The 12,646-nt window shown below is 50.5% G+C and overlaps 4 protein-coding genes across 4 annotated transcripts; 3 read left to right on the top strand and 1 right to left on the bottom strand.

The window, feature by feature from the left end:
• Nucleotides 1-891: 891 nt before the first annotated feature.
• Nucleotides 892-1,499, top strand: LTR84_007160 (uncharacterized protein; the record flags this gene model as incomplete). The annotated part of the gene is made up of 3 exons (XM_064850713.1): nucleotides 892-904; nucleotides 958-1,008; nucleotides 1,060-1,499. The coding sequence occupies 3 exons, from the start codon at nucleotides 892-894 to the stop codon at nucleotides 1,497-1,499; spliced, it is 504 nt and encodes a 167-aa protein (XP_064702379.1).
• Nucleotides 1,500-4,064: 2,565 nt separating this feature from the next.
• LTR84_007161 (uncharacterized protein) lies at nucleotides 4,065-6,995 on the bottom strand (the record flags this gene model as incomplete). The annotated part of the gene is made up of 1 exon (XM_064850714.1): nucleotides 4,065-6,995. The coding sequence occupies one exon, from the start codon at nucleotides 6,993-6,995 to the stop codon at nucleotides 4,065-4,067; it is 2,931 nt and encodes a 976-aa protein (XP_064702380.1).
• Nucleotides 6,996-8,006: 1,011 nt separating this feature from the next.
• LTR84_007162 (uncharacterized protein) lies at nucleotides 8,007-9,125 on the top strand (the record flags this gene model as incomplete). Its single annotated transcript, XM_064850715.1, has 1 exon — nucleotides 8,007-9,125. The coding sequence occupies one exon, from the start codon at nucleotides 8,007-8,009 to the stop codon at nucleotides 9,123-9,125; it is 1,119 nt and encodes a 372-aa protein (XP_064702381.1).
• Nucleotides 9,126-9,486: 361 nt separating this feature from the next.
• On the top strand, nucleotides 9,487-11,395 carry LTR84_007163 (uncharacterized protein; the record flags this gene model as incomplete). The annotated part of the gene is made up of 2 exons (XM_064850716.1): nucleotides 9,487-9,938; nucleotides 10,057-11,395. 2 exons carry the CDS (start codon nucleotides 9,487-9,489, stop codon nucleotides 11,393-11,395), a joined length of 1,791 nt encoding a protein of 596 aa, XP_064702382.1.
• Between the last annotated feature and the right edge of the window lie 1,251 nt (nucleotides 11,396-12,646).

The following is a 12,646-nucleotide window of genomic DNA, read 5'->3' on the forward strand; positions in this document are numbered from 1 at the left end:
TCCTGAGTTGCATGTCTGACACGATCAATTGAAATCAAAACTCGGGGAGGCCGCGCATGCCACGCGAGCCTACGTCATTCTGGGATCTAAGTAGACCGTCGGACGAAGCATATCTCGATGAAACATGTGGCCTCAAGTCGCATTGCTGTTGGTGGTTCGAAAAAAATCAAGCTTTATTGCCGCCGTCAGACCAAATCTTGGAGAATCAATCCTCGATACTTTGGTCCTCGATACTTCAGCCCCAACCACTTTGAATTTGTTGCTCACCTGGGCATTCCCATCGCGGTTGAACCCAAACAGATCGTCATCGATGAGCGTGTTATATATTTGTAGATGCTCGTGCGGACATCATCCCATGAGGCCCAGTGAACAATAGCCTGTGGGGACCTTACTCAGTCCTCTCATCTCCCTCGCAGATTAATGCCAGATCATCTTGGTAAGTAGCTCGGGTGTTCTTCGCTCAATGCTTCCAAATTCATCGAGATAAAAACGATGGACCTACGGACAAGTACCATCTCGCCCATGAATAATTGTGACCTAAGGTGGCCTTGGTGCCTGGGCACTCACCATACGGCCGACTTGGAACTACTGAAATTGCCCACTATTCCTAATGCTGCAACTCCATCGTATCTCGTTCTCAGTGGCACTCAAGAATCATCACCCCTATATACATCTGGCATCGACGCTCTGACGTTGTAACTACTAAAGGCAGAATGGCACGGCTTTACACAGCCTGGCATGCCTGGGTGGATGACCACACGGGACAATGGGTGCTTGACTGAATAATAACTGAAGAAATATAAATGGTCCAGATTGCCCGACGTGTGAGTTCTACAAAATACAACAGCAAAACTAACAAGTCGCTGAACCGGAGGATACTCACACTCAACAATGTCTCTGCCAGGTAACCATACTTCCAGTCTCAATATATCTATACGCTTGCTAACTCATATTCAGTCGGAACATTCAGCCTTAGCTTTCTACCTGTGGCAGGCACATTTGCACCTGGTATGGCTCCAGAATGATCTGATCTCGTGGATGCCCCTAACAGCCTTCTAGCATTTGCAGCCTACTTCGTCCTGCTTAATCTTCGAGTAAGTCTGGTTCGACAGTCTGCCAACACATATATTGGCGACGAAGTTCAGCAGAATGCTGCCAGTGGCAGCAAACCAGGTCCTGATACGACGAAACCGGATTTGGACCAGTCAAAAACGTTGTTAATCGCATCGCGAAGCCACGGCAACTTCGTCGAAAACGTCCCGTTTGCATTGCTGGTCGCCTCTGTAGCTGAAGCAAACGGAGCCGGTCGTGGAACATTGATCGGGGCTCATGCTCTCTTGTTCTTCTTCAGAGTTGCACATGTCGAATATGGCATCCGCGCAAAGGATTCTCTGGGCTGGGGCAGACCTGTGGGTTATTTTGGGACACTGATCTGGATAGCCAGCATGTCGGCTTATGCTGCTTGGTTGGCTGGTCCACGATCAATTTTGGCGTTTTAATTGTGCCGACTTCAAGTTTATTCCATTGCGTCCCCAAACTGGAAGGAGCGCTATGACGCTACAACGATACCAACATAGGTATCACCTTCCATGCCCAAGTCAGATCAAGCCCCCACTTCTTTGAAATTTCATTCTGTGTGCAATTCCCATCTCTCTCACCAGCATCAGCATCAGATCAACATCACCCAGTCTTTCCTTACTGGCATTCGTCCAATTCATGGCTTACGCACAGCATACTTTCGCTAGATCTGGACCCCGACCATCATTGCCAACACCAACCTCTCAACCGACGAGTCGTATCCAGATTTCGCCCTCGGTCATCGCAACACGAACTCCCAAACCTCCTAAAGACCTCCTGGCTGCCAACGAGCCGAGCCCTCGGTACCAGTTTCGATGTACTGTCTGTTGGCGCGAAAACGACCCTCCCCCGCATACCTTTGGACTCGAAAGCCGCATTGTCTGCGTGGATTGCTAGAGGTAGATACACAGCATCAGTATATGCTGGCGATGTGGTGAGGTTGTCTTCAGAAAGACTGATGCTGTGAGCTTTGGCTGGTGCTGGTGGCATTGGAGCTGCTTCTCATGCTTGATCTGTGCAGTATGTCATTAGTGGACTTCTCTACTCCCAATATTGCTAACTCCTTGTCTTAGTCACCGCTGGATTCTCCTAGCTACCTCACCGATCGTGGCACCCCTCATGAACATGGAATGATAGTCGATAGTCCTCCCGTTTGTTCGCGATGCTGTGAAGATCCTGAGTCTGCCCCCAAATTGGAGCAACACGTTCGAGTGTCAAACGTGTCTTCATCTGAGATCAGATCCCCTCAGCCACTGTCAAACCAGGCCGGGGTGATATCCCTGAGTGATCCTCTCACTGCCATATCCCAGATAAAGTCAAACAGCAAACAGCAGTCCCATTTGACTCCTCCATGGATGTCACTCCTGCCATCAAGTCGAAAGCCGTTTGCTACCAAAGTGCGTCAAGGTATGACTCCTCGCCGTTCTACATATCCGGAATATGGGGCCAGCCAATCTTGGAGTTTGGCCCGTATCACTTCTCAGGAGATCTTAGATCAGAAGTCCTCGCCCACCACTCAAGTCTCTCATGCGATTCATCCACCGCTCATATATTCTCCAGAAGACACTGTTGTTGAGGATGATGCTGCCCGAGGATCAGCTAGATCCCCCAGATCGGGAGACACTGGAGGGGCTCCGAGAATTTTGGGAAGTACTGAGCATCTTCCATTGGTGCCAGACCCAGGAATACGTGGACAATCTCTTCATCGGCATGTACCTGATGACAACCATTTAGGACGCAGCACCGTGGAGTATGATTCGGGAAGGGAATCCCATCAATCCCCTCGCCAGTCATTCTCCCAGCAGCTGTTGAGCCACAGCAACTCCTTGCAACGACGGTTCTCCCTACGAAAACCACGCAGTCCCACCACTCTCACTACCGCAGAATCCTGCGGCTCCGCCAAATCCCACTCCCTCGTTCCATCCCAAGACATCTCACCCGCCAAAACCCCTCTCCTGAGGGAACTATCCAGTTTCTTCGCCACACGTGCAGGCAAGTAGGTCCTGCCGAGCCGGGTCAGCAACAGTGGATACGGATACGGAAATGCATCGAGATCGAAAACCTCCTTCAGCCACCGGAGGCTACAAAGTGACAGCAACCTGGGCTGTGAGCGCTGCGGAGCCGATATGTCGGACTGGTGGATCCACCATGAAAGCGAGGGCGAAGCTGAGTCGAGTCCCTTGTTGACCAAGGGGGAGAAGACAACTCCGCTCCTCGCCATCACTGTCGGGACGAGGATTTGTCCCAGCTGCCACCATGGGCCGGAGATGCCTGGTGCTTGGTCGTGATTGCATTTCACTATTGTTGAAATTCCCTAGATCGGTTAAACGTCAATTACTATCTTATCTACTCATGAACCCTCTCTTCTCCAAGGTCAGGACTGATAAGAAACGGTCTTGATTCGTGCTCAAGTCTATGAATATCAATAATGCTAGTCTAAATGCGCATTCGGATTCTGTACAATATAGTGTGGCAATAACCTGAACTGGAGAAGCCGGTCTGGTCTGGTCTGTCTCTTCTGGCTCTCCTCCTTCTCCTTCTCTACCCAGACAAGCATTCAACATGCTCGCCATCGCCCGCCCGCCCGCCTGGTCTGTATCGGACGGTGTGGCGTCTAATCAAAGACATATATAACTGGGGGAATATAAGATAAATCGCATTATCAGAGTTGTATACAAAAGGGTTACTGTAGGTATGTGAGAATCTCACAATCGAATTAGATGATGCGTTGGTCGTTTGATGGATTCAGAGCGGAGAAAAACAATCCCCCATCACGATCTGTGGCATGCCAGGGTGGATGACGAGATGGTGCTCTCCGGCGCAGGTCAAGTGGGGGTGGATGGCTTTCGACAACGTCTTTTCGATAGCTGACTCCTAGTCTCTATCCGACGGGCGGCTGCGGACTCGTGTCGATGTCGACCATTCGAATTGGACGAAGAAGAAAGCCAGGCCACTGTGATGCAACAAAGAGGCAAACTCTCTTCATCCTAATATCGACTTATCAACCACACCTTTCTCTTGTCGTCATTGAACCCCCGCAACATCTGCATGGCGCCTTCCGTGGTCGCGAGGTAGTCATCGACCATGGCGTATCCCAAGGAACGCCTCAGAACTTTATCTCGATCCAAAGCCTTGAGACTCTTCTCGAGGGAGTTGGGTACCTTGACTGAGATACCCAACTTTTGTCTTTCTTCCTCACCGATTCCTGTTGGGTCACCCAGGCAATCTTTCAGCTCGAGCTTGAGATCTTGCCTTAGTCCGTGCAGACCTGATGCAAGAAGTGCCGCCATTCCAAGATACGTGTTCCCAATACCGTCGATCGTCTTGAGTTCAAAATGACCCGGGCCACATTTACGGAGCGGGACTTCCTTATTCTGAGTGCCCCAGCAGACGTACTCTCCACCAGACCAGAGTCCTGGGCCGACACGTGCGTAGGATTCTTCGACGGGCAATGTGAAGGCGATAATTGCCGGAAGATGTTCTAGAACACCAGCCAAGAATGGGCTCTCAAATCTTGAGACGACATCACCAGGTCCATTGATGCTAAAGTGTGCATGATTTGCGCTACCAGGGCTGGCGGCAAAGGGTCGTGGATAGCAGGTGGCCTTGAGACCGTGTTTCTTTGCAACATTTCGGATGATATCCCTTGTTTTGAAGAGAACGTCGACGGCTTTGACGGGCTCAAAGGCCGGCAGGGGAAACTCCCACTGTCCAGGAGCGGCTTCGGCGTGGTATTCTGGTAAGTGAATATCGGCCTCGGCCAGAGAATCAACGATTTCTTCGATCATAGGAAGCGCATCCAACTGCAAGCCAGTCATGCCAGCCCAGTTATGGACTTGACTCAATGGCTGGAAGTCGACATAGTCAGATTTGTCCTCGTTGAAAACGGGACGCATGAAGACTATTTCGATCTCAAAGCCCATAAGTATAGTGAGGTTGAATTCTGATTTCAGAGCATTGGCATGCGACTGCAACGCCCATCGAGGGCATCGATCGTAATGCTCAACCGAAGGTAGATGCTCAGTGTCAGCCATCCACCACGTTTGTACTGTTGCAGATGGCGACGGTATGCCTCGGTTGAGGGCTAGGGATGAAAGATCTGGTGCAAAATAGAATTGGCCGGTTGGTGAACAACCTGAAGCCGGCGTGTCATTCTGTAAAAGACGCGTCATGGCGGAAGTCGCATAGGGGTATTTTCCTGCAGAGAGTTGTTTTCGGAAGTGCTGAACGGTGACCATCCTGTTACGCGATGTACCAGTATAGTCGATAAATTGATACCAAATATACTTTACACCTGGGTTCGATCGCAGAAACGTGTCAAGAATTGTCAGGTTTTGTGCAAAAACGGCGGCACCGGTGCCAGGACCCGATACAGAGCTCACACTTGCAGAGCGCAGAGCCAGATTGGCATTGGAGGCTTGCAATGTAGATGCCGAGCCGGAAGGACGTAAACCAGAAGGACCCGCTGTGCCGACGGCTGTACTGGCATAAGATCTGAAAGAGGGTGCCTTTGAGCTGCCATTGACAAGTGTACGCAAACTCTCGCCTGTCGCCCGACCACATGCATTCAAAAGTTCGGGGTATTTACGCTCCTCGTCCAGCTTGTACAAAGTGTTCGAGTTCCAAAACATGATATCGATGGCCATGTCGATGGCTTGGGCCACAGTCACGTCCCCAGCTGCAACATAAGATGTCAAAAGTTTCTCAAGAGCCTCTCTGAAGTGCTTGTTGGCAAGCCAATAAGTTTCAGGATAGAAATGGCCATCTGTACTCCAAAGTATCTTTGTGCTCGGAGTCAACTCAAGTGCTTGGCGCAAGACCGATTCTTCACCGTCCCTTGAGAGCATGGGGAAGACCTCCCCAATGTCGAGCCAGGCATTTGAATATGTCGCTGCAAGATAACCTGCTTCCCGAGTATAAGGGTAGGCAGAATGGAGCAGCACAAAGTCGACGTTGGGGAAGGCTTCAATTAAAGGCTGCATATAGGCGGGGTTTGCTTTGATGAGGTCGATATCGCTATCTCCCAGACCAGTATGGAACTGGAAAGCAACGCTCTCACCCTCGGTATCGACGAGCTTTTCTAGAACATCACAGACGGCCACGACGAGATAATCGTTGACTTCTTTTTGTTGAATGCGATACTTGTGATCGCGAACGGCTGTCTGGAGGAAATCGTGGAAAGACTGTAACAAGAGGGATTCGGTAAGAGATTGCTGGGGACGGAAGTTTTTCCGGCTGTCGGTTGATATGTCGAGGCCTGTGCGATAGCAGATGACCGACTTAAAGCCACGGACATCGGGATCATTGGCTAGGGTACGTATCTGATTGCGAAACACTGTATTGAAGCGTACCAGGAAGCTCTCGGTTTGGCTGATAGGCCAGTCGGCATCAAGACCGACCCTCATAAACCCAGCAGCATGCGCAAGATGCTCGAGCAGCTCAGCGGCAACGGCCTCAATGCGTACTATTCTTGAGACAGTGGGCAGGAATTGACGATGCCACTTGTAAGGGTGGATGACTTCTGGAGCCAAACCATCATCCATCATGATGGCGTGTGTGCCCTCCAAGCATCTTCGGATCAAACCAGGGTAGTCTCTGCGCACCCATTCGTAGCGCGCTGCCTTGACATCTTGGAGAGTTTCCGGACACTGGTAGAATTCGGCAAGATGTTTAATGCCACGCATGTGAGGTAGACTGGAATGTACATGGTCTAAGAGGGCGTGACCTTGGGCCTCTGATGTAATGGACTCGAAGGGAAAGTCTGCGCTTCCATATGCGTTGTCTTCATTGAGTAGATTGTGGGCATGATTGTCGATTATGGGAAATGTCTGGATGATCTGCTGGAGATCTTGGATTCCCGCATGGTCTAGATCTTGGATATGGTGGAGGTCTGGGTAAAGGGAGGGCTGAGGAGCCATGGCTTCGGGCACGAGAGGGTGACAAGTTGTAGGGTACGATATGATATGGTAAGCGGATGGGTCTTTGATCCCGCGCGTGGTCTGATCAAGCTCGAATGCACTGCTTCGGCCGTGGCGAAAGAAGAAGTCGGAGTGACAACGGGTGCGGGCTGCTTCAAGTTTTGAGGTCAAGCAGGAGTTGGAAACTTGGGATGGCAATATTGAGGCGAAAAAACAAATCAGACATGGACAAGCGAGAGTGGAGCGTCAACAACAGGGTCCGGGTCTGTGTGCGCGTCAACATCAGCACTCAAAGAGACGACTTGGACGAGGGGATGGCCTGATGAAGATACAGAAACAGACAAAAGGAGATGGATATGTCCGAGATGTGGTCCTTTTGTGGAAAGACAGTTGGAGGGAAGTGGGTGCCTGACTTTCAGTTGGGAAGCTCCGAGCTCCAAGCATTCCACTGCCAGTACCGACGCCTAAAGGGGGAGCTCCCGCCTTGGGCTGAGGCTGTTGGTGGCTTTGGGGGGGGCACTCAACTAACCGGACGCCCGACTTCGTAACTGAATGCAAGATTCTCGGGCTACACAGATAAGAAAGAACGGTTGAAACGTCCCCTAATGGAGGGAAGTCTTCCGGGGTAGATGCCCCTTTGGTTTGTTATTTGTTAACTAAGTCCCCTGGTCAGCTAGTTCGGCTCGGTCCGCTGGCTGGTGCGTCAGTGTTTGACAATTTTCCCAGACACCACAGACCACCACCCAGGAGCCCCAGGGAGCCCTAGGGAGCACTTACACCCGCCGGGTGCCACCAACATGTCCATGACGTATTCATTGTGGTTTGTGTTCCGTAGGTATAATTTATTAATGAGTGCTGGAGGAGCTTCGAGAGGGGGGTGCCTCCCTTGCTGTAGATAGGTAATAGGTAGTTGAATTACTCTACGGCATAACCAAACACATGCTTGCTATTTAAGTAATCGTCCTCAACTTGAAGCTGGAAGCAACCTATGTATCAATCACAATCTGTGTCATGTCCCCCTCGTCCCCTCATCTCAAAGGTGCTTTGAGTACCACCAACCGCACCATCAGCCCGCCTGCATTACGCAGGAAACTCACACCGTCATCGGAACACGTGGTGACTCCCACGCGAGTGCCATGTGCGACAAGTGATGCAGATGCAAGTGCAGATCTCTTTCGGGTCTTCAGTTGGAATGTAAATGGTGTCGGCCCTTTGCTTCAGAAACAATTGATATTCCAGTCAAACTCCGCACCTCCCTTGAGAGCATTTCTAAAACGCCACCACTGGCCACAATTTCTTTGTTTACAGGAAGTCAAGATCAACAAGAACGACACAGCTACGCAACGAGCCTTGGAACGTGCCGCAAACGAGGGGAACACAACCCCCGAGCCAACGTACACCGCTCACTTTTCCTTACCAAGGGACAAATACAACGCCACTGGATTTGGAGGTAAGGTTCATGGTGTGGCCACGTTGATCTGTGATGACATGAGTCCTGCCGTTCGTGTTACTACACGACGGCCAGACTGGGACCTGGAAGGACGTGTACTTATCCATGAACTAGAGAACCAGGTGGCCATCATCAATGGATATTGGGTAAACGGGACATCCAACCCATATCGAGACCCTGTTAGCGGTCAGGTCAACGGCACACGACATGATCACAAACTGCGCTTTCATCAGTGGATGCTACAAGAGACCCTACAGCTTGAGGCTACTGGGAACCATGTTATTCTCATCGGAGACATGAACATCGCTAGGTCGAGGATTGATGGTTATCCCAGCCTACGGACCTCGCCCGTCCAACATGTCAAAAATCGAGCGGACTTCAATGCCAAGTTTATCACATCGCCAAATGGAATGTGTGGTATCGACATCTTCAGGCATCTGCATGCAGAGCAGAAAAGCTATACCTACTATCCACGTGGGAGACCATGGGGTGAAAGTTGTGACCGCGTTGATCTGATAATCATCAGTCGGTCACTTATTATGGCTGACGGAGTGGTCGGTACGGACATATATAATTCTCCAGCTGAGCGAGGACACAGCGATCACGTCCCGTTGAGTGTCTCGTTGAGCTTTACCCGTCTATTCTCGAGTACAAGTCTAGACAAGAACTTGGATCCTTAGTGCTTGGAGCTGCGTTCTTCAGTCTAAAAGATAGCGATTCTCATTCTCAGCGATTCGCTATCGACTTCCCTCAATATCCAAATATTCTAGGCGCCCCTAGACCCCTAAACAGTTAGGCAGGCCCCCTCGGGCCCATCCACAGACCTACAGCGCCCCCTTCCGATTACGGCGCACTAACCCCATGACTTGGCTGTTTAGGTAATGGGCGGCTCCTCATCATCACACAGCATAAGGTATGAATAGCAGCACCGATCCAAAATGATCATCAAAACCAGATGCATCATCGGATGTCAGATTTCCTCTATACTGTGTAGATTGTTGATCGTCTAGGTCCACAAGCCCCTCTGACTCGAGTGGAATCATGTTGGCGCTCAAGTCTATGCGGCCTTCCGACTTCTTTTATCCAAACGAGCCCCGGCCGATAGCCAAGGAACTTCCATCCGAGATCTTGGACATCATTGCAAGACACGTCCTTCAGGATGGCCTTGGTCAATTCGACAGTCTGATCTCCTTTGCTTCAGTTTCCAACCACTTTCGCCAATCCGCACTACCTCTACTTTACAATACCGTCTCCCACATTGTGCGAGACCGCCTGGACCAAGCCGAAGGCGGTTTGCTTCGGCGCCTTGTCAATCATGACCATCTCCTCTGTCACGTGCGCTCTCTGCATCTCAGGAGACCCGTGGACATCAAAGGCTTTATACCTCCTCAAGACCAGAACCTTGCAGCCAGCCTGACTGAGACGTACCGCGCCTTGGACTTGCGAGTCATTCGTGAAACTCTTCTGGCAATGCCTCGACTCCAGCAGATCAGGTATGCAATGACCATAATGATTCAACCTTCCCCGTGAACAAATCACTGGAAATTCCCTAACTAACCCAGATCTTGTGGGAAAACACACTAAACGGTACAGCTACTGACGCTACCACAGGTTGGATTGCTCGGCAGATGCTGCTCATCATGTCCTGAAGATGTTACCACAGGATCGCACATATGAAGTCATTCTTGACCGAGTCTATTCATCATCTCAGTGGCCAAGTCTGGTCGAAGCCACAGTCGATCTTGCACTGATAGCACCGTGTCACAAAGTCAGTCTAGGCGCGTTTGGTAGCCCACCAACAGGGAAGACCATAACCAGCCAGGCAACCTACGATGCAATCTCAAGGGCCAATGCCATAGACCTCCACATGGCTTGGCTGCTTTCACCACATCAAGCGTCCCCAGAGTTCTTCCCGAACCATCCCTTTGGCCCTGGCATGCGGGATCCAGCCGCATGGGATGAGCTCCGCCTTCTTGTACGGCGAGCTGATGGAACCTCTCGCCAATCTCTCCATGATCTTGATGCCAGCATTCCTTGGGGCAATCTAAGACGTTTATCCATCATCTGGGAGTATTCAGTACCTATGAATCAGTTCATCCATGATATCTCAACACATCTCACCAGACTCGAAGCACTCCGCCTGCGTGCAGACCATCGTAGACTGTATCACCCACTTTGCAAATACGAGGTTCCCATATCAGGGCTCTTTGCTGATGTTCCTCATGTTCCTGAGTTTGAGATCAATTTCACCCAGATGACACACCTACGCGAACTCGAGATCGATGGCATATGCAATCATGTTCCCATCCAGGGATTAGTAGGTCCTGGACTCAGAAGCTTTCGACTCCATCGCGAGGACGCATGGTGGTCAGTTTACAGCGCAGAGAGTCAGAGGACCCCAGCCGATATTGCCGTCGCTGCCAAGTTAGCACCAAATCTTGAGCGGCTCGAATTGGACATTGGCTATATCGATACCTTGTGGCATCCAACCGCGATTCCCGGTGTCGATGTCGATGTTGAACAGTACTCTTTCTTGGACGCAATATGCAAATTCCGAAAGTTGAAATTCCTTCGCCTGTTCCCACCGTTTGTCCCCAAGAACACTCCACGATTTAGTCCCCGAGCTCCACATTGTCTTCCAGTTTCGGATGATCAAGCAATTCGACTGTTTGAGCATCTGCGACGCAAATGTCAGTCGCTGCAAATATTGTCAATTGCTGCCGTTCCGTCATTCGTCGACATCGATACCATGTGTTGGGAAGTCAGACGGAAGGGCGAGAAGACGATTTTGACGACTAAACATCGCGAAAGGAATTACCAACACCGACAAATCTGGGTTGGCCAACGGAGATTGACTAGTGAGATCAAAAGGTTCACAACACCACAGAAATACTTGACTGACTCTGATTCATGGGTCCTCACCCGAAATGATGTACATGACATCCGATGAGGGACCAGTGGTGATCTGAAGCTAGGCTGGAGCTGAAAACCCTCCGTGTCAAGTGAAGTCCACGAGCTGAATATGAATGATCAATTGTGACATCGAAGCAGGAATGGTGAATTGGTGGCGCTCCCGTGAAGGCTAACTGAAAGCGTGAGCGATCCCTCACCTAGCGCGGACCCAGAATTCGAAACTCCGAGGCAGAAGTCGGTGGTGGAATCGATCGAGAAATTATAACAAGTGGAAACCACCAAAATCTGGCCGCCGTCAAATGCACTCTTCACCCCTTCACGTTCACAGCCACCGAGTTTGATTGGCTAGGCGACCATTCCGACGGAATATTGACAAGCGTTTCTCCACGATTTCAAGGGGTCGTACACACTGGCAGCGCACACACCACATTGTCCTAGCAGCTGCAAAGTCACGATGTCTAATCCTGTAAACTAATTGGGTCCCCCTCGCCTCGACTGTTGAACACAAGCCACCGGAGTCTCAACACCAGCTTAAATACCCAATCTGCCCCATCGATGTTGGCATTCAGCTGTGTGTTCAACATTTTTGCTCTTCCACCAACATCATCATGCTTCTTATCACGACTCTAACCGCAATCTTATCGATTTCCACAAATCTCGCCTTGGCTCTACCCGCAACGCCACAGATCTATCTGGGTGACGAACAACCGTTGCCACGTTGGGCTTCAGACACGAATCCCCCAAGTCTGGACCGCAATATCCAGTCCACAGCCAACAGATTTCCCATTCGAGTTGATCGACCTTTCATTGTCCCTGTTGATCATGAAGGAAGACCAACCGGAATACCATCTGTTCCCTCGGACTTGTTCTTGTGGCCCGAGGAGGATTCCATGACATGAAAGTTTTGTCGTACTCAACAGGCTGAATATGAAACCAAAGCCAACGCGCTTATACACCATCGCTTTTACTTTCATAACCTACTTGATGCTTGGCAATCACGGCCATAATCCGGTTTCATGGTGCAGAGGAAGATGAGCGTTGTTGTCCTCGTCTACTGGACCAATAGCGGAGCCGTTCTCGACAAACAGAATCCTCATCACTCTGCATCGGAAGATTAACAGCTTCACAATTAACTCATTATCGTCCTAAATCGGTCATATCTTGACGAGACCTGGTGACGCATGCCGATACGAGGCCGACCTATAGTGCTTCTCTATGATGCAAACCCCAGCAAACATGTTCGAGTCGCGTCGGACATCAAGTGGACTTCTAACCTGGCCCAAAAACC

Source organism: Exophiala bonariae, assembly GCF_035927105.1.
Source record: "Exophiala bonariae strain CCFEE 5792 chromosome Unknown scaffold_28, whole genome shotgun sequence".
Lineage (NCBI taxonomy): Eukaryota > Fungi > Ascomycota > Eurotiomycetes > Chaetothyriales > Herpotrichiellaceae > Exophiala > Exophiala bonariae.